The following is a 21881-nucleotide window of genomic DNA, read 5'->3' on the forward strand; positions in this document are numbered from 1 at the left end:
TGTGTTCATATAAGGGAAGAAGACCCTTCAGACCTGATAGTAAACAAGTCCTTTGAAATTAAAGGACTATAGATGAAAAGGAAAAGGCAGGAGAACCAGCAAGCGAAAGGATTTGGAAAAACAGTGAGATGGGAAACTAACAATGATCAATGTCTAATGAAAGCTGTCTATACCTATTCGTATTGTATTCTGCTTGTTCTAAATCACCCACTGAGCCCAGAGTGGATTGCCTCATAGTTGTTCATCTTTTCTTCTCTACTCTCAACGGGTTTTTGATGGCATTGCAGACAGTGCAAATAATCTTAATTGGAAATATTTATATGAATGTAGACTGCCGGACTCTACTCAAGATTCCTAGGGTGAGTTTATAAATAAATGAATGAGTCATAGAAGAGGGAACCACGTTCATTTGAGCAGCTGCATTGCCAGGGATAGACAGCAGTATTTGAATTTCTGGGCTTATATTAGAAATTAGGATCAGCCAGGATCAGAGAAATGCTTGGGGGTTTTTTGGGTTTTTTTTGTTTGTTTGTTAAATGGAAGTTTATGATCTGACATATATTTTAGTATTTTAAAGTAATAAAGGAAAATAAATACTATAAGAATTTGATGTATTCTGCACAGGGGACAAGAGTACTATATATGCATTACCCGCTATTTTTTTCTGCCTACTTGCTCATTTGATAGCTTCGTATTTTAGTTTCATTGCTTTGTGCTGGGCAAGTCATATAAAATTTTTCCCAAAATTGTTTCTTTTCTCTTCACTAATAGTCCTGACCATCCGTTGTTTTGTTTACATATTTCTGCACTCTCTGGGAGACAGGTTTTCTACTTGTGTTTGTGCAACGCCTCGTGCAGTACATATGTGATGATCCAGTTGTGGCCCCTGTGTTCTGTTGTACTGCTATCATCCCATGCTTTCTTTTAACATAAAATAATAGTTGTCTTATGGAGATTTTAGGCCAATAAATAGTTTGGAGAGCATGTGTCAATGCCATGATGGAAAAAAGTTGTGGAGCTGTATAATGTTTGTGTGCATTATTTTGTTGCAAACATCAGTTTTGGTATTGAAAGTAGGTAAGGTGTGTAATTTGTTGACTTTCTCTGTATGTTACCCATTACTTTAAAGAATCGTCTAGAAATTAATTTTCCTGAGCTGTCATATCAAGTCACTGACATGGAGTTATATATTACCAGTTTAATTCTATGCTTCCATTATTTGTTCTTTAATTAAAGTCATAATGACAAAAGTTACAGCTTTAATTTATCTGGTGTGTTGTTATCATAGTTTCCATACCAAAGTAATGCAGAAAAGTGTCGTCTCTTTCATAACAGCAGGTTTTTCCTAATACTACAGATTGGTGTGAAATGAATAATTATTTTCATTTTCTGTAACTGATAATATCTTTGTCCTAATCTGAACAAAAGTATTTTGCTTTTGTGAACTTTTGAGTTTCCCTTAAGAGGGAGACTATTTCAGTTTGTCTAGAGATGGAGTATTGAGCATCTGTTATAACAGTGAAGTTTGGTGAAGGCTTACAATAGATCGACAGCAAAGAGGGGAAATTGTACGGGAATAATAAGTGTCAGTTAAAGACCCTAGCGTCTGGGTGTAGTTATATTCTGTTTTATCAAAACAGAAAGTTTATTTCTTTTCACCTGGTAGAATACCATATGGTAGGTTTCCATTACTGTAAAATGGATTGCTTTTTCTAATCACTTCAGTCATAAAAGGCTACGTGCAACAAGGACTTGCCTTATAACCAGTTTATGAGAGTGTATGTGAAGCGTTTGAACATGACGGGTAAGAGTCATCATTTGCCATGATAATGTGGAGTCAGCCATCTGGTGGCATAGTTCCTAAAGTGGCATGACGCCCTTCCCTAGCCATTAGATTTGTTAGAGTGAGTTCTGGTCACCTAATGCAACAATTTATCACATACAGATTATTTTTGTTCTGCTTTAGCCAATAGGAGGGAAAAAAGAGAAATGCTTATTTGCATAATTACAAGCACCTGAGATCTGACATTTGACCAAATGACTTTCACAAGAAAAAAGAAGTAAAAGCTGTTTAATCTAGTGTAGGAAATGGGATGCTTATGATTTTGTCATGCTCAGTGTTTTACCTGTAATGCTGCATACTCAGACAGCAACTATTGTGCTAAATTCATGCTATGCATCAGTTTGTAGATAGACAGAAAACTTAGGTGTACAGTTTTGTATGTGAACATAAACAGTAGAAACTCTCAAAAGCAAAGATAGTTGGGTGAAGATGACATTACATTGTTAATTCTTCCTCATTTGCTTTGATAATGTGCCAAAAAACTTAATAATGTTTGTTTGAAACTTCAGAAAACTAGAACAACTGTCTTAGAGAAGATACATTTTTTAAAAACTTATTAAAGTATGCCACTACTGTGTATGTTAAATATTAAGATCTCAGTGTTGTTTCTTAGCACTTTAAAAAAAAAATCCCAGCACTTACTGAAAGAATACGGTGCACTATGGTTTTGCATCGTGTCCTGATAGCCGGCACACCAGGGCTTTGCAAGACAACAGGGAATGGATATTTAAAGCTAAAGCTTGTCAGAGACCCCAGTCTCGTAGATTTTTGGACTATACATACAATTTACGTTTGAAGCTGCAATGCTATGTAACGGAGTAGGCATCAAAAGTAGTCTCTAAGGAACTCTATGATTTGAAATAAAAGAGTATTTACAGGACAAAAGCATTAGTTCAGAATAATTTTAAACATGTGCTAGGTTTTGTTTTTCGTGGGCCTAAAGCAGAACGTAAGTCATAGACACCCCCAGACTTGAAAGAAATTTCACTTGGAAACTAGAACTAGTTTCCATTGATGCTGCCAGACTTGAATTTCAGCCAGAATCATGACTGTAGGAATGATTCTGCACAGGCTGAAGCATTCCCAGGTTTGCAGTGGTTTTTTGTGGCCAAGCAAAAAAAAAATGGGGTGGGGTTGGTCAAACTTAGTATGTTGTCAGTCCTTGAAAAAACTTTTCACTTTCTAATGTACATGCCACTTCTAGAATGGCTTTTGTTAGCAAAACAAGCACAAGTTCTCACCTGGTAGAGAAGTTATTATTTACTTTGCAATTTATGTTCCCTCTGTTATAGTTTAGCTATCTCCCTTAACATGTAGCTCCTGAGAGATGAAACCAATGCTTGTTACGTGGACCTAATTGTGGAAATGATGCTGTGTCTGAGACTAATGCAAATAGTTGTTCCTGCTCTTTCTCTCTAATGGGCCTGTGGTAGTGGTTCCCCAGGGAGAGAGGTGTGGAGTGGGGGAAAGATGGGGACAGGATTCCTGCAACTTCACATCCGTTGAAGGGAGGCGTGCAGGCAGGGAAGCAGGTTGGCTATAGCTTCCCAGATATATGAGTTGTTCCAGACGCCTTGCATTACCATTATCCAAAATTGCCCTTTAAGCATTGTGAGAGTTCAACTACTTTATTTTTTTTCCCTTTTTCTCATGTTGGACACAGGGATAAAGGAAACCCTTTTAAATTAGTTATGTGGCTTGATTGAGATGGAGTCAAATTAAATGGGTCCTTACTGCCTTGAAAAAGAATTTATATGTAAATAACTCAAAGATTTATTTGTGTTTTCTTATAGGTGGCATTAAGTGTCCTGTTTGCAGCTTTGTGTATGGTACAAAATGGGAATTCAACAGACATCTTAAAAACAAGCATGGAATGAAGCTAGTGGAACATGATGGGGAGAACAAGTGGGAGGTAAAGCAAAGTTGCCATGGCTTTGGCCCTAAGATTTTAAAAAATTCTAGGGAGAAAAGTAAGGATAAGAATAAGAAGTATTCAGAAATGTGTTCTTGAGTTTATATAAGATAGGAGGTCATGTTATCTCATCTCCATTTTGAATGCATATATTGCTCTGACTGTTAAGCTTGACTGCTTTAATACTGGTAGGATTAACAACATTGTAAGTGCTTATTTCTGCTTTTTTTTCTGCTTTTTTCCTTTATTTGCAGCAGAAAGGGAGAAAGTTTTAGCAAAAAAATGTGAAATTGAAAAACTTGCTGCATTTTATTATATGCTAAATATTCACTGGTGTTAACTGCAAGATGCGCAAAGCTGCAAGCTTATATTGAATTAATGAAGGAAGCTTATGTCTTGGTCCAGAAAAGGTTAGAATGTAGAAAACTGAATTTGTAAATTGGTCAGCTAAAAAAAGGGTATTGTTATACAGAGTAGTCTTCTGTCGTTTGTTCTGTGTTTCCAGCTTCAATCCAAAGTATATAGGAAATCACAGTATCACTAAGATCAGACCTTAAAAAAATTGTTAGAACTAAGAAGCTGGGTTAGAAAAAACCCAAACCAACAACCTGAATTTTCTCAGTTTGTGGTGGGGTAGGGCAGCTACCCTTTCAAACTTTCCTCGGCTGTCATATGTGTAGCTATTTGTTTTAAAATGAAAACTGTTACTCTTACAGAGCAGAGCTGACTGTAGATGCAGAAGCTACGGGAAAACCACAGAACTGTCTAGACATTTTTATTTAAAAAATTACAGTTGGCAAGCTGAGTCTTTTTCACTGCCTGAGTAGGCTTTTGTTGGTGTCCAGTGAGAGGAAGAAGCCAAAAGTCAACTGCAGTGAGCTGACCTCCACAGTTTAAGACCTGTTCTGATAAATTTCAGGCAGTCTATCCCCTGTTATAAGTCTAATGCCTCATTTGGAAGAGCTGTCCTGCAGTTCTTGTTCAACGGTTTTTGAGTACCCGCAGACAGAATGCTAAGTCCTTGAAAAATATCGAAGTAGGTTCTATATTGTCAGTTATTCAAAGAAGACAGGGCAAGCATTTTAAAATGTGGTCCTTCAAAGTCTTATATCGATATGCATTTCACAAACGATTGTCTGCACGCTCTCCCAGTAAATGCCCAAACCTGAAAAAATAAGAGGGCGTCTGGGATGCAAGCACGTCTCTGCTGCTGAGACGGCTGTAAGTAAAGAAGTCCCATCAGAGCAGGAATACATATTGACAGCTTGTCTTGAAAAAACATAGTTATGGAAAGGATAATTTTTCTAAAACAAAATGCCATTTTCAAACTTCAGAGATACTTTACCAGATCTGCAAGGACATGCATTATAAACTAATTTTGCCTAAAATGTCTTTACTACACCCTGATACAATAGAAGTCTGTTGTTAGTTGTAAAATAACTGTGCAACAAAAATGAAGTCAAGGTAATTTAGCATGCTTAAAACATCTTTTGAAGTGGAATCTAGAAGAAAACTATGGCATGATATCCCAACTTCCCTGTAATAGTCTTCTTGAATTCTGTTTCACCGAGTATTTCTGTAACTCTTGTTAAAATATTTGTTGTCCAAAACTCATTCCTTTAAACTCAAACTTTCATTGTTCTCTAAATTGCTAAAGTGAGAGTAAGATTATTCATGCCCTGGCTGGGTTTTGTTTTCAAGTTAACTGCTGAAGTTTCTGAAGAAGCATCGGCTCAATATCTCCATATCACAGAGGCTGGAGAAGATGTTCAAGGCACTCAAGCTGCAGTAGCTGCATTACAGAACCTTAGATATACTTCTGAGAATGGTAAGTTACCTTTTTTAGGTTGGAACACAAAATATATCTTTTTTCATAAATATCTAATTCTTTTGAGTATACTGGGCAATATATGTTCTCCTGTGAAACTATTAAAAATGATTAAATTTGTCATCCAGAACTTACTTCTGTGGTTTGTATTTTTCTTTGAGGATAAATAATGAGAAATGACCATTCTTTATGAATTTCTGTATCTTTAAGTCATTAATACTTATCACACTCTCTTTTGCACTGTATTATTGGGTGTGTGGAATTTCCTGCCTGTATTATTAAATATATTGTGAAATCAGCTATCTTGGCAGAGTAGATGGTGTGTATCTAATGGCTATTCTCTAGCTATTATTTTTCTCCCTGCTTAAGTCAGCCAGCCTGCAGAAGGGACATGGTGGAATAGCTCATTTACCATGTTCCCAAGACAGTACTAACAAACTTAATTCTGATGATACACAAAACAGAGTAAGCTATTCTGTATCAGATTGAGGAAGAACAAGAATGGGATTAGACAATGATTGTGAAGTGGGAAATAATAAAAATTGGAAGAAAAGAAAAAATGTTCAGATTTCTGAGAGTGTTAAAACATCAGAGACTAGAGTAGGTGTTCATATGTTTTGGTTTTATATATATAAATAAATGCGTTGGTTATCAGAAGATGGCATTTTACAATTGTTTACCATTGTGATCTTTATAGTTCATAATACAGATACATTTCAAAAACTCCCATTTCTAATGGAATTTCCAAGCATGTTGCAATTAAATTACATTACTGACAATTTCTGTATTTTATTTTATTTTAATGACTGGGAATTCTGAATGTGTAAAAAGCTCTTGAGAACTTTTCTTAAGCTTTTATATATTTAAATTAAAATAAACATGATCATGGAATATCATTTTTGATTTAAGCATGAGGCTGTAGTTTTCAAAGCAAAGCAAAGAATGATTTGCTTTAGTGCATCCAACTTCAGATACTCTTCCAGACTCTTCCCTTTAGGTACAAAAACCAGTAGTATCTTGTCTAAAGGCAGTTATATAGAAAAAACCCTAAAGCAAGCAAACATTTTTCAGCACTCAGATAAACTTGTTTCTTACATAGATAAAAAAATATTACTACTTTCTGTTTGAACTGAAATTATCTGACCTAGATCCTCATCACAGTATCAACCTCAGTTTGAAAGGGTTTGGGGTTAAGAGATGAGCTTTATTCTATTTACTGTCTCTTTCCTAGATCCAACAGTGATTACAGCAAACACAAGGCAGCTTTAGCATGACCCTGCGAGTTTCTTTCCCTTTCTGACATCCCTCTTACACTGGTGCTGGGTGTGTGGGAGTGGTGGGCCACAGGAGGGGAATTCTTATTCGTGCATAAGAAAAAACATTTTCCAGCCTCCGAATCTTTCCTTTTCACACTTCCATGTATGGGGGCTTTTTTGTAAACTTGCCTTTCCTTTGTCAGGGCTACACATATCAAGAGGATTTTTTAAAAAAGGGCAAACATGTTTTGATCCCATTCTTATAAAATGATAAGCATGAGCTGTCTCAAGCAATTAACTTTTCCGTTCAGCATGTTAGTGATAACAGTACATCTTTTAGGTTGAGGGGTATTGCATATGGTCAGACAGATGGTAAACACAGGTTTGTAATATACCAAATAACTGTTGTGGTTATAGGTATAGAGTTCAGGTTCTGTTTAAGTTGAATGTCTGACAAATACACATTCGGATTTGTAAAGTCTTGCAGCTTCCTCGTTTACAGTTACTGCTATGAGTTGCACCTATTGTTTCTTTATTCAATGTATTCTTTTAGATCTCTTTCAAATAGGCATGCAAATGATCAGTGTGGCTTCACTTGCTGATTCATGCACTCCTCGGGCAAATTGTTTTGCGCATACTTTCCTGCCATAGATCTGTTATTAAAGTGTCATGTTATTGAGCTATTTGAAATTTATAAACAGCACTGTGAGTCAGGGTTAAGGCAGGAGGGGAAAGAGTGCCTTTAGCACTTAGATTCACATACCCGTAAAGCTGTTTTACTGTAATGATCTTATGGTTACTGTCTTTTTGATAAGGTGAAAGACTTGATCCAACAGCTGTAAACATCCTGCAGCAAATCATTGAGTTGGGTTCGGAAACCCATGATGCCACTGCGGTTGCTTCTGTAGTTACCATGGCACCTGGCACTGTGACAGTGGTAAAGCAGGTAAGAGCTCTTTTCTTCTCCAAAAAAGCTGTATTTTATTTTTGTGTATTTGTTCTGAAATGAGTATTGTTTTGCAAGGGCTAAGTTTTGAATCACTGTGCAAGACATATAGAATTATTCCTAAACTAATTTCTGACTACATGTTGTGTGTATGTGTGTTTATATGCACACACACATACGTATTTATACATATATACACCTATATGTTTATACATATATAAATGCATACATTTTTGCATGTATATAAAATACGAGTGACCAAATACACACATATATATACACATATATGTGTGTGTGTGTGAGGAATTACAGCCTTTTTCTCGCAAGCGTTTTCGCACTTTTTAAAATAGCATACCGACGTTGTGGGTGGGCACTTAGTTCCATTGTCACCTAAAAGAATCAGGAGGTCCTTGGCACAGCATTCATCCACATACAGAAGAGCATGAAAGGGCATTGCTTGTGCAGAACTGTGCGTGCTCTGCAACTGTGGTGCTGTAGGACCGTACCGAAAGACGAACTGTTGTCATTAGCCTTTGCAGTGGTGTCCTGTGGCTGAAGTTAGACAGACTTGTGGGGTCCTAAACTCATGTACCCTTGGGACAAATGAGACTTCTCCTCAATCTGAGTTCACGCTACCTTTCTAATGAGGGGTGCAACCCAAGTGATCTGCAGGCATGTAACAGCTCCGAGAAGAATGTTGCAGGTGCTCCTTACATCAGTTGCTTAAGTGAGACAAAAGTCAGCATGGCCACCCACGTTTGGGATAAATAAAGAAAAATTCAATTGAGTTGTAGTTGCCTGAAAAGGTAGGTAGTTAATTTTGTTGTTACCAGGGAAATTGTGCAAGACACGAAGATATAGATCAATATAAAAAAAAAGTGTAAGATCGATTGATTGTTAATTTCAGGCCTTTGCACGAATTCTCTTTCCAGAAAAATGGTAGATTCAACTGATAATTAAGTAACATAATTTGTGGTAGGCAATATAGTTCCTCTTAAAATGAGACAAACCTTATAAGATATTGGTAGAAGTAACTTACATAACGTATGTACATTTTTCTTGAATTTTGGTACTGCACAATTTTTCCTAAAAATATTTGCAATGTACAGTATTACTAAAACACTTTAGAAATTAAGAATGATAAGATCTACAAAATCATCAAGTAAAAGGAAATAATTTTCAATTTGAGGTGGCTGTTGAGTGCAAACATCAAGACTTTTGCTCAGTATTTCTTCCTCACGGGTGTCTGCCAACTTTGTTGCTGACATTTTACGTTTCTCCTCACAGTGTTCTGCAGGCTCCACTTGTTCCTCCTGTTTCATCCTACCTCTCTGCTCATCCCTTCTCCCATTCTGTTCATTGATTCATTGGGGTCTCTGCACTCAATGTGGTTGATAGGTGAGGGGAGGAAGGTACGTGAGAAGTCTTAATTAAATTCCTCAAGAGTTTAAGTCCTCTTAGTTAAATGAATGAAAACTCTGATTATTCTGAGTGCTAGAACTAACTTTTGAGTTCAGTATTTTTTTGTAGTGTTGTGAACATTGAATTGATGAGAGCTCACAGAAGTGGGAAGCCCGTAGTCTGTGAAGGCAGTATTTGGATAATTCCTAAACTTGCTGCCCAAATGTCAGGGAGACATGGCAGAATTTCAAGACAAAGCATTTTGAGATGTTCCTTTGCAATACTGAACAGGTATTTTGATTAGAAACCGCATAAGGGTTTTTGGTTTTCTTGAAGAATAATGGATCCAAATTTGGAAACTAAATTCAGTCATTAAAGAGAAGAAAAATTTTAGTCCTATTATGCGCAAGTTTCAAAACAACAGTAGAGTCACTGCCAACATGCGTGCTGTGCTGTACATATGACCTATTTAAGGGCTGAATGCGGTATTAGCCATTGGTATTTGTCTGTGCTGTCAATATTACTGAAACCTGTTCTTCCCATAAAAATGCATCTTTTGAGGCCCTTCTAAAAGCATAGGAGAAAGTGACTGTTGAAGTTGCAGCTGCCAAGGAGAAACTATGTTTTGATAGTTGCATGTTAAACTTTAAAAATAAATAATTAAAAAAATTCAGTGCTTCTTCCTCCTCAAGTATTAAATCTGATCAATGGCTGATTCATCTTAAAATCTATCGTCTTCCTTGTTAGGCCATCTGAATTTGCTGATAGCTTTTTGTAAGTAAATGTTTATATTACAAATTATTTTTTCCCCTCACTTTTTAATCCATATTTCTGGCCTTTTGAGTTTACAAGCTGCTAAGCATCGATCACTTCCTTTTCCCTTGCCTTGTATACATCAATGACTCTCACTGGTCTGATGTCAAACTGTTAGAAGCTCCACTCCTATATCAAATCAAATATTGAATTCTCAGAGCACAGCATCTCTTTGCTGCTTTTCTTTTTTGTTTTCTTCCCTTTAGAGTCTTGTTAATATAAAACACCTTTTTTCTCCTAACCTGAGGTTGCACAGAAGCAAAATCAGTGAAGAATTTAAGTACATCTCAAGCTGAGTGATCTTGTGCTACTTCTGCTTACATTGGATTTTACTAATGCCTTACTTGGATGCTGGAAACATCATTCCTCTATTAACATGTTTCTTGCCTATGCTGGAATGCCTACTCATTTCTTTCTCTGGTAGCCTCAGTGACTTTTCACTTTGTGTGTGCAGAAGTGTGCAGATCTGTGATTTCCCAGGGGAGGATCAAGTGGCAGTACGCCTACTGACAGCTGACTGACTGTTTAGTTACCTTTAGTGGGCTTTATGGAAGTAGAGCGAGGACCAAGGGAGGTCTGTAGATGATGATCATGATGATTATTTCTCTTTTAAATTTTTCTCCTTTCATTTTCCTCTTTTATGTTTTTCTCTTTTAATTTTCTATATAAATCATTTATCAAAGTCTGTTTGATCTGTTACACAGCTTTAGTTAGTTTCCAGTTCTTGTCTTCCCACCAGAAGACTGCTTCAGAATTACAGCCACACCCATTTTTAATCTGAGGGAAAGAAGTCTTTATATGTTATTAACATGACTGTAATCATCTCCTATTCAGAATTGTCAGCATTTCTTTTTTCTTCAATACCAGGTTGCTTTCTGTGGGATATCACTCATTTGTACCTATGACTTTGTCAGGTTTTAAGTATGCTGAGTTCCTAATTGTTAACCTTGAAGTGATCTTAAGACGTGTTCATACTTCACTTTCTTACCGGAAAATTTATTCCACACTTTCTTCTGTGACCTTCACCTTCTCTTGTGGATTGTGAGACAAAAAATTCATTCAGGGTGTCAGCGATATATCAGCATCATCTGTCACTGAATTTCCACTCTTGTTCTTTAATGGCCTCACCGAGTCCTTGCTTAGCAGCTTGGTTCCATTTTTTTCCTTAACAACATTTATTGTAGTTGTTCTGATTTTTACTCTGTTATGTTGGGTTTTTTCTTTTTTTTGCTAAGGACATACATTATCCAGTTTTTTGATCAGTTCTCACCTTCATATCTCATTTCTAGCTAGCCCTGCAAGTTGCATTCATATTTCTGTATTTCCACCAAGAAATTTCTTCTAAATCCTAAATTATTAGAACATTTGAAAAGTATTTTTTGCTGTAAATGTTACACTATATTGTTGCTATCTTTGTCTCCCATTTCTTCCCTGGAACTTTCTCCCGCAGCTGTCCTCTTCCTTACTTTTCACCCCATGAAAGTGCCATTTACACTTGATCCTTAGAATTCTGTGTGAATCCGGATGTATCTATCAGTAGTGCTGCCATCCTCATGCTTTAGCGCTCCCCTAACCTGTGTGCTCAGGTACCTTTGTTGTGCAGTACTTGTAGTGTTTCAGGTTAATGCAAGACCTTTGCCTGCAGAAACAAACTCGGTCTTTACCATAAGTCCCTTTCAGCATATTGCAAGATGTCCAGTATATTAGCTAGATCTGACTGGTATATTTTAAAAATCGTTTCTACTAAGTCACAAGACAGAGAGGATACCATGTTTGAGGTGTTCTTCTATTAAATTATTGTTCTGGGTTGCATGTAGACTTATTGCAAGTATCTTGAATCATGGGTACACATTATAAAGGAGGTGAAATCAAGATCATATTGTCTGTTCAAAGCCCCCAGCTCCTGAACTGAGTGTCGAGAAGAAAAAAAATTCAGTTCTGACTTTGGAAACTTTGTGGGTTTTGTTCATAGGAATGATTTTATAAAAGAAAACACTTTGACAACATAGCAGTAACCAATCACAGCCTGAGTTGGGATTCAGCTTACAATTTTAAACCCCAAAAATAGAAAGTTAGCCCTATTTAGCTTGGATTATGATTGGGAAATAGGAATCGTTGTTGGCTCTGATAGTGTCATGTGTATGAGGCCTTTCAAAGATTGTGTCTGGAGCCTGAAATTACTTTAGCTCATTCGTGCCTGAGAGTCAGTTATCAACATTAATCTTTTTCTGGCATCTAATTTGGGAGAAATCTTGTTGCGTGACAGCTATGAAAACATACAGCTGCTAAGGAACATAATACACACCAAATGCCCAAGAGAAAAAGTTAATAATGTGAAGTTTTACCAGTATGATCTGAGATTGGCAAATATCCACACTGAAGCTTTGATCACAGCATGGCAGGAGAAGTGTATCCTTGTTAGTTTGAATCCTTTTCAGTTACTAGTGATTCAGTCTGGATCTCTTTCTGACAGAGCTAATGAAGATATTTCTTTATGGCATGATATTTGAGTTGTTCTGCACTGCTTAAAGACCCAAAAAAGTAACAAGGTGGAGAAAAGGTGAGAGCAGAGAGTGTTAAGTTTGAAGAATAACTAGGAAAGAGGCTAATAAATGCTTAGAAAAGGCAGGAAATATTGTTCATAGTGGATGGTAAACACAGACAAGAAATTTGGGGAGAAAGCAGTTTTGTGGGAACAGAGCACATTGCAAGGTGGAGGGACTGGAAATGTAAAACAAGTCACTTTACTTTCTGCTCATTTGAATCTCTGTGTCCTGTTACAGATATACTTTTGCCCTCATGCCTTAGGGTGGAGATTGTTTCATTTGGTTTTTTGTTTATTTTGCTAGCAGAGGCTGTTCAGTCCGTTATTTATATAGGTGGACTGTTTTCCTATCTCACGTGCTGAATATAAAGGCAGGATTGGAGGATGAGCAGTCATGCTGGTATCACAGCCACCCTTGTCTGCAGGTCTGTGTTCAAAGACTTGTTTTTCACACATATATCTGTATGTAGACTAGAAGAGAGAGAGAGAGAGAGAGTTTAACTACAAACTACCTTGATACATAGTATTTCCTTTGGTTGGCATTTACATCAGGTAAGGATATTAATTGATCCTGAAGAAGTAGTTTGTTCCAAGTTAAAGATTTGTTTGATTTAAATACTGAGTTTCTTGTGAAGAAACGTTTCCCTCAGAAATGAGCACTCCTGTTATCTTATTTTCTGCAGAGGAGACTCTTTCAGTGTGTAGTGTCTGTAAGTTATTCTCCAGCAAGTCAAGATTCAAAGTGCATTTTCTTGGTTTCACAATATGAACATCCTTGAAAGCTTATTTCCTGAATCCCTCACTGCACTGACCGGAACATGAGAAGAGTTGCCTTTTCTTGGTCTGCGTCCATCAGCTCTAGTTTTTGTTGTAGTTGTTGTTCTTCCATTTCCGGTGCTTGTTAGCAGGAATGTGTAATGGTAGCTAGATACTTGCTGGTTTAATTCATTTATTTTTCACAAATGCAGTGTATTACTTGTACCAAATCTCTTTGAAACAAAAGGTAGAAACTATGTATGGTTCTTTGTCCAAATTTGAAGTTTTCTTTTTGCTTCAAATTACTGAACCAGAGCAGTAGATTTTTGGGATTCCTAGTCTCAACCAAAGTTTTAAATCAGTATACTATAGTAACCAGTTAAATTTGGTTGCATATTGTCTGGTTTTTGGACTTTTTTCATTTAAATGTGCTGCTTATTTGCCACGTTTAGGCCTGTAATATGTTTTACGTGTCATACCAAACCAGAGATTATTGTCCTGATATGAGAAACTCATCAGCAGATGATTGTGTAAAGCTTTAAATCTTGTGCTCAGTATTATTTTTCCTGTATGAACAAGCCACTGAGATCCCTCTTCATTCAGAGCGAATCCTGCCTACCTCGTAATCAGAAAACTCCTGGAGAGCACAGCAGTAGTCTTTGTTAACTCTTAGCAAAACAAAACCAACCCCCCAAAAACACAACTAACCTATGCCCATGATCTTGTTCAGCATGTCAACTCCCTGTTCTTTTTCTTAATTTCTAATTCTTCTGAACAGTATATCTGGGTGAGCACTGCAAACAGACATTTTTATGCCACCTTACTTGTAGCACATAAAGCTTTAGTCAAAAATCCAGGGCTTCACATGCTAAGTAATACACAGACATTTGACTTGCATGATCTTTGTTTCAAAGACATTTTTCAAAATTACATTGCCACTCTAGACAATCTTCTCCTGACCCAAGATTGCATCTATTCTCTAAAGTTTTCCTGTTGCTCTAGAGCCATCACTTCAGGCTCACTCTGAAGATGGCTAGGAAGATTGTATTAATCACTAATCATTATTATTGATGATTATATCAGTCTTTCTGCACAAATGTTCATCTTTAGTCCACTTTCTTTTTCAACCCTATGGGATGTAAGTCTTTCCTGTTACTCAAGCCAGAAAGCTGCTGTCCCCTTCGGGTAGGATTCTTGGGCTTTGCATGCAAGTGATTAGCTAAATGGTGCTGACTTGTTCTGCATGATGACTTTTATATGGTCTCTTATTTCAACCACTTAGCTAAAATGGTTGTCCAAGCTATCATTATTTTATGCTACAGTTAACTCTGATAGTCTTTTTTTGACATTCACAGATTATGTTTTGCCTCTTTTGTATTCTTTCAGAAAAATTCAAAGATTACTTTTCTCTGCCCCTCTTGACATCATCCTCTCTTATTCTGTTCACTTGATGTTCCTTTTTTTGCCACATCAAACAAAACCTTGTTTTCATTTCCAAGGCTTTTTACTCCTTTCTGACTTAGTGTCCCATTTCTCTTTAGCTGTAAAGATTTTGACTCCAACCTTTGCTCAGTCCATGAAGATTTAATTGCTCATTATTTTTTTCAAACAAGTTTCTTAATGCCTTCTTCCATATCGTGCTTAGTTATGTGGATTTTTAATGAAGAACAATTTGTACCTCATTGTCTTTCCTCAATTACTCTTCAAAAATATGATGACAGTAATTTTCTGTGGTTAGGCTATTGGTATATTGATGCTAATGCCTGTCACACAAAACTACCACTGTCTCATTTATGTTGTACTCCCCCACCTCCCTTTTTCTGTGTCTGCTTACTATCTCTTGGTTTATATTGAAATTATAAGGTCTTTGGGGCATGAAATACTTTTTGCATGTAGCATACCTGATGTGATCCAGGTCCTGGTCCAAAGCACTACACTAATATTAACAATAAAGAGTAGTAATTGGCTGCTGAATTCTTTCTCTTTTTCTCCCATTCAGAAATAAGAGACAGGACTGATGTTCTTACTACCTCTGTAGCTTGGAGTGTAGGGTTAACTCTAGTCCTGAAAAGCGTAATAACCTATTTTCAACCTTGACTTCTACATAATTTGCTCTGAAGAGTAAGTATATCAACTGTTTCACTAACTACGCAGATCTTTATCAAGCTTAAGAAAATACTGGATTTCCATGCATTTCACCCTTTATTTTAGTTCCTTTCATCCTTTTATTCTGTGATCACTTCAGGCTCCAGTAAAATCCTACCATGGTAACAGTCACTTTCTTCAAAGTGACAGCGGTAGCAATGCATAGCAAAGATTACATATCGGCTTGAAGCTGATCACAGAACAGAATTTTATAGTGTAACACACCTTCAAAAATAAATACCTAATAATATTAGCATGGCTGTCATGTCAAAGGCTACTGCACGTTGTACTTCAGCAACACACCTTATATTTCAATCTGGCTCTGATTTGTACCTACATGATGCTGGATGCTGGTGTTCATCTAGAAAATTTGGCAATACATGGAGTTATATATATATTCTTTGTATATATATACATATATAGGTTAAGTTTGCAGTTGCTTTAGGACAATGAGCAATTTGATGCTTAACGTGAGGATACCAGCAAAGGAAAGTTTTAACTGGGGCAGATGGCCCTGTTTTCTCAGCCTCTGTGGGCTTCTTGTCATCTGTGTAACATATAGATAAAATCTCATATCAAGATTACTGTCCTGTTAGAGCTCTTGAAATGATGGCAATGTGTCCATACTTCCTCAGAAGGAGATGTGTTGATACAGTATTTTGCCTGATGAGTGAAGTTGCCAGTCACAGTCTCTCTGTCAGGATATATTCAACCAGCCAATTGCTAAAGCTTTTTAAAAATCTACATCACCAGTATGAAAATTTGTTTGCCACCTTGCATTTTTTATTTTATGCAGAGCAAGTCTTTCATATTCAACTCTATTATTATTCTGAAACTATTGTGCAGCAGATTGTTTTGTAGCTCATTATAGAGGTTCATATGATCAAATTACAGTGTTTTCTGTGTGTCTGTTTGTGTTTTTCACACAATATATCTATATGTGAACTAGAAGCAAGACAGAGAGTTCAAAATATTCAAATGGCACTGAGAAAAATGGTGGAGACAGTCCTGTAGGCACCAGCGTAAGCTGGCACATCACAGATCCAGGAGCTCTCTGTGATCTACAGTGCTTATGTTCACTCTTCCTGTTAATCCTCTCCGTAGGTATTTTGTATATTTTCTTACTGTGGTGCCTTATGATATAAATAGGAGCATCTGTAACCTAGTGTAAGGTTTTGAAATCCTGCAAGATCTCTGTGATTAACTTTTCTTCTTCATGGTAAACTGAAAGGCAGCATTCAATGTGAAATCAAGGGAGAGATTCTGTAGAGGATTTTGGGTCAAGCCCAGCAAGACTGTTTTAAACACTATGGACCTGCAACTCCTGCTGACTTCAAAGAAAATTGAAGATATTAGTTATTTCTCAGGATGAGCTCTAGAATAATAAAGCGGCTTTAGCATCTTACTGCAAATATTTTTTCACTCTTTTTCAGGGAAGGGAAGAAGTTTATTTTCCTTAATGGCTCGAGTTAATTTCTCTCAAATTAAAAAAGACTTGCTTGTTTTGAGAGGAAGAGATTCCTCTAAGAGATACCCATTTTTAATGTCACTTACATGTATTTGGATGGTCCTCGGATATTTAAATTGAGAACATTTATGAAATGTTGAGCTTCTTGTGAAGACATGGGGGTGAAAGTCCCATTGCCTTTTGTGAGAGACACATTTAGCTAATAAAGAATATTTATGCAGGTACTGAATTGATTTAATATGCCAGCTGTGTGTGGCTTCAGCTTCTTGCTGTCATTCTTTAGCAAAGGATAAGCAGCCAGATGCTTTTCAGCTGGCTGTCGAACAGAAAAGAGGTCTTGGATGCTACTCTTCAAAAGATTTCAGATGCCAATAAAAAGAATTGAGTGTAGTGACTTCATTCATTCAGATGGCAGCTGTCCCACTGTTTCATCAATTTGAGGGATGTAAATTAGCGTTTTGAGATTATTCCCTGTGGAACAATCTAATAGGAACCAAGCAGAAGCGTGTAAACATTGAAGTGATTTGAAATGTAAATATCCAAAATAATGTGGTGATTTGTCAAACTAAAAGGATTACAGATGGCTGTCCAAAAAAGATACTGGAAGCTAGAAACACCAGAAATAAGGGCATTAGTCTTCTTTACCCTGCATGACAAGGGTAATAAAACCACATCGATAAAGTCAGGTAGAGAGGTTAAATTAACTTACTTTATTGGCCATTTTCATTTCAAAAGCATATAAAACTGAATAAGTATTAGATTGCTGCTATTGAATTGAATGAGATTCTGGTTTCATTTCATTTTTGTGTCAACTGTGCTTTATTTATTTTCCTTTCTTCATTATTTACGTGCACTCACAAAACTATATTTAAAAATATTTATGGGTTTTGATTTAGAGTGACTAAAGTGAGACTGTACGAGATCCTTCTCAGACTGTGTTGTGCATTCTTGCAGCTCTTAGCAAATGTAGTGTAATTTTTCTGGCCTGAGGCGTGTTGTCAGAGGATTATGTATAGTGCACTAACACAGGAGAGGTTAGCGTATATTACATGATTAAAGGGCCAAATTTTAGACATTCCTATTTTTGTATTTGTTTGAGGATCTCTAGCATCGAGGGCTGTAATTATGAGCTGATTCATAACAAGCTGTGAGATTTTAATTATCTAACATTTTTAACTGCAGCTTCCTCTTTGAATTTGGTAGTGATTAGACTTGTGTCTGCATATTATGATCTTCATTAGTAGATCTTGTGTATGTCCTTCCCTTTCACGCAGGAGCTGACACTGGAGCAGGTAGCCTCAGGAAAAGAGGAGAGGACAGTTACAAAAAGGGAGTTCTGTGTAGGAATTCACAAAATTCCTATTGCTTTCAGTAGGACTTAGGGTTTCTTTAATAATTTAAAAAAAAAAGGGGGGGGGGTGAGGGGGGAGGAACAAGAGAAGCAAGTTAACAGTGCTGTTTCTTTTCATGATTTAGCTCCTTGCTTTTTGAAGAGAGGCTCAAGCTTCCATTAGTAAAGGGTACTTAAATTAGTTTTTCTGAGGGTGGTTGCAAATTTTATTGTGTCAAGGCAAGCATCCAGCATCACCCACTTTTGTAGGATGTTGAGCTTGAACTTCAGCAGGAGCTGTTTAAAGTAACTTTCAATTAAAATGTTCAGATACGCTTGGTGAAAGAAACAGGACGTGGAAAGGATTTCAGCCCATTCCTGTAGTTTTTTCCCTGTAATCTGAATCCTGTGCAACAAAGCCAGTCAGCATCAGTAGGTATGATTGTGCTGTTGCATTAAGGTCAGTGACAATGCCAAGATTCTCTTTAGATGTTAAAACTTTCAACAGATAAAATCCACATATATTTCATCAATATATTACAGGCATACAGACTCTGGGACCTCTGAATAATTTAACACCTGAACATACTTGTTACTGTTCAAGAAAAAGCTTTGTATAGCCTGATGAATTGAGTGAAAGTTCAAAGTGATATGAAGTCCTAAGGGGTTTGCACGTCTCTGAAATCTTCATCATCTGACAGACATTTTAAACATGGAATAAAAAACGTTAAAAGAAAAGTCAGTGTACAACAATGGGAATGGTAGCAACCATTGGGGAAAAAAATGGTTTCCCATTAGGGAAAAAAAAAGAAAGTAGAAAAGAGCATCAGGAAAACAAACATATAGAACTTCTGTTTTCTCCTTGCTGGTCTCTAAGGGGTCAAACATATGCTTGGAAGCTTCACCGTAGTTCTTCCCTTCTGTTCCTGCTCCCCTCTTAAGCAACAGTACTGATCTTAATTATATTTTCTTGAACTTGATTGTTCTAATACTACTGTTTGCAAAACAATGCCATATAAAGGAGAATTGGAGAACTTTTGAATCAGCTTCTAATTAAAAAAAAATAGCCCCTTTCTAATTTACATAATTTCGATTCCACAGGCTGTGGAATCTACCATGTTTGACCTATTCTTTTCAAAATCGCTTACGAGTTCAGTGCTGCAAAAAGCACACCATATACTGCTCTGAGATACAGGGATATGCCGAGATCCAGTAAATTGGTATCTATCAATCCTTTGTTCTCTTCTTACTACACTTCGTATGGTTGTTGGAAATACCATGGAGTTTTGCTTTCCATCATGAGATGTAGGTGAGCCAGCAATTCTGTCTTCGTTCCCTGTTGTTTAAGTGGACAATTTATAGATGCATCTGATGGTATGAAAAACTTACTTATTGTAGAGAACGTGACCCCCTACGATTTCAATCAGCTACTTTCTTACAGTGAGAAATAAACGTGATTTATCTCTGGAAGCTTACTTCCTAAAACATTTGCTAAGCCTAAATGAAAGAGAAACAGGCCTTAACAGAAACAACCCATTTTCTGAAAAGAGAAGGAAGACAGGATTTGATTTGACTGCATGTTGCATTTGCAGGTGGGTTGGCATGTATGATCCAGCAAATAAAACAGCTCTCTTCAGTGAACACAGGGAGCGGTATTCTGAAAACATCTAACAAATGCCTTTGCATATATCTTGCAAACCAAAAAATTGCTATTCCATTCTCTCCTCAAAGGTACATTATTTTATCGCTAACACTTGAGAGAATGCATTTCCTCCACATGACTTATAGTTTTCTGCTGTGTTTTACTGGCCTGGAGTACTTTGCATAGGAATTTTGTATGGATCTGGTAAAGAATTAAGATTTGTTCTTGAATTCTAGTAGTACTATATTTTAATAATTGACAGACAGCTGTTTGAACTCTTTGAAATTCAATACCAAATTGTGTTGTTTTTTTCTTTTTGACAAGAAACAAAATGTTCAGTAAAAATTCTGTTACTTTCAATTGTTTCTGTCACTATCCTTTCAATAATGTAAAAATTGCTGCCTCACAAACTGGAGGTCTTAGGAATCTGTTTCAGTAATATTAACATTTCCATTTTCTAATACAAGTCCATTAAGGTTTACGCTGAAATTTTTACTTCTATGAGCAATCAGTTGGCTAGGAAAAAAAAAGAAGAAAAAGAAGGAAATGGGTACAGTAGACGTTTTTGCATGTCTTTTTCGATGGATTCTCATCTCAGTGCTGCTAGAGGAATTGTTTGACTTTCAGGTTTATTTAAATAAGAGCAGTTTTGAATGAATGACTGCTGAGAGATTAAAGCTGTCTCCAAAGACCTATGTTCCTGGAACTTTGCAGCTCTCTGTGCATATAACTGAGATGCTTTTGGTATTCTGATGCTATTCAGTATTCTGTCTAGCTATACACTTATTAATCAAAAGTGCTCATAAGAAATTTTCTGTAAAACTGATATTTTCTTTCAAACCTATCTGATTTCTAATTTCTGTGCTGTATTTCCATTAATCATCACAATACCAGGTACTTACTGGAAAGGTGCAATTTCTGTAACCGCTTCAATTTCTCCTTAGGTAAAAGAAGAGGAGCAATCAGCCAATCACACTTTGATGATTCAAGAGACACTGCAGCAGGCTTCAGTGGAGCTGTCTGAACAGCATCACCTGGTAGTCTCATCAGATGAAGTGGAGGGAATTGAGACAGTGACTGTCTATACGCAGGGTGGAGAGGCTTCAGAATTCATAGTTTATGTTCAGGAAGCTATGCAGCCTGTAGAAGAACAAACTGTGGAACAATCGGTGCAGGAGCTCTAAAGAACAGCATTAAAAGGAGATGGCTGCTTGATCTGCCAAAGCCAGAAGTTTGGGGTTTTTTTCCTAGCCAAAAGTGAGCAAGCTGGCAAATCTTTACTTAATTTGTGAAGCGAGACCTTGTTGCTAGATAGTGATCTGACTGGTTGGATTGTATTAGTAACTTATGTACAAAACTTCCTCAGACTTTTTTTTTTTCTAAAAAATCTTCATATTTTGAGGAAAAAGTATTCTTCCCCTTCTTAGAAGATCTCTCACTTGATTCCTGTAAATCCCCACAAATATTGTCTGTTCAAAACCGTGTTATCCCACAATAATAAAACATCTATAAAGGTAGCTAGAATGTCTAGAAAAGTCCATACATCCTATATTATACATACTTAATACATGCTTGATGGGACTGGAAGCAGAGTTGTTTTTTCTTTAAATTCGAAGGGATTCTTATTTCTGAGTACATGCTTAGAACGTGTTTGCCGAGTTGTGGATCTAACCCAAACAAAGGCTCAAGACTTTAATTAGAAACATACCACAGATGGACTGTAGTTGGTACTTGTGAGATGATCCTTTGAGTTTGGGAAGTATTTAAAGCCATATATGATAATTTGGGGTACCAGTAGGACGACTGTTATTTAGATAATTGCATAATGATAACTCTTTCCATCCCACTGGATAAATGCCTGTCCAGTACCATATGACAAAAACAAATCTGTCAAATCAATGAAATACTCTTTTGTTTTTAAGAAAAAAAACTATATTCAAATTATTTGTAAATGCTATAAAAGATGTATGTTCATATGTTTTAAACAGACATGCTT

At 36.6% G+C, this 21881-nt stretch overlaps 1 protein-coding gene across 3 annotated transcripts in view; it reads left to right on the forward strand.

The window, feature by feature from the left end:
• The window catches only part of ZFAT (zinc finger and AT-hook domain containing), an 85068-nt gene extending 63878 nt beyond the window's left edge, over nucleotides 1-21190 (forward strand). For 2 of the 3 annotated variants that reach the window (XM_059836355.1, XM_059836356.1), the window contains 4 exons: nucleotides 3637-3755; nucleotides 5457-5583; nucleotides 7655-7785; nucleotides 20830-21190. In XM_059836355.1, the coding sequence (XP_059692338.1) occupies nucleotides 3637-3755; nucleotides 5457-5583; nucleotides 7655-7785; nucleotides 20830-21069 (617 nt within the window). In that variant the 3' untranslated portion in view covers nucleotides 21070-21190. The remainder of the gene's footprint in view (nucleotides 1-3636; nucleotides 3756-5456; nucleotides 5584-7654; nucleotides 7786-20829) is intronic. The other variant, XM_059836357.1, reaches the window with a different exon arrangement.
• Nucleotides 21191-21881: the final 691 nt, after the last annotated feature.

Source organism: Gavia stellata, chromosome 3, assembly GCF_030936135.1.
Source record: "Gavia stellata isolate bGavSte3 chromosome 3, bGavSte3.hap2, whole genome shotgun sequence".
NCBI lineage: Eukaryota > Metazoa > Chordata > Aves > Gaviiformes > Gaviidae > Gavia > Gavia stellata.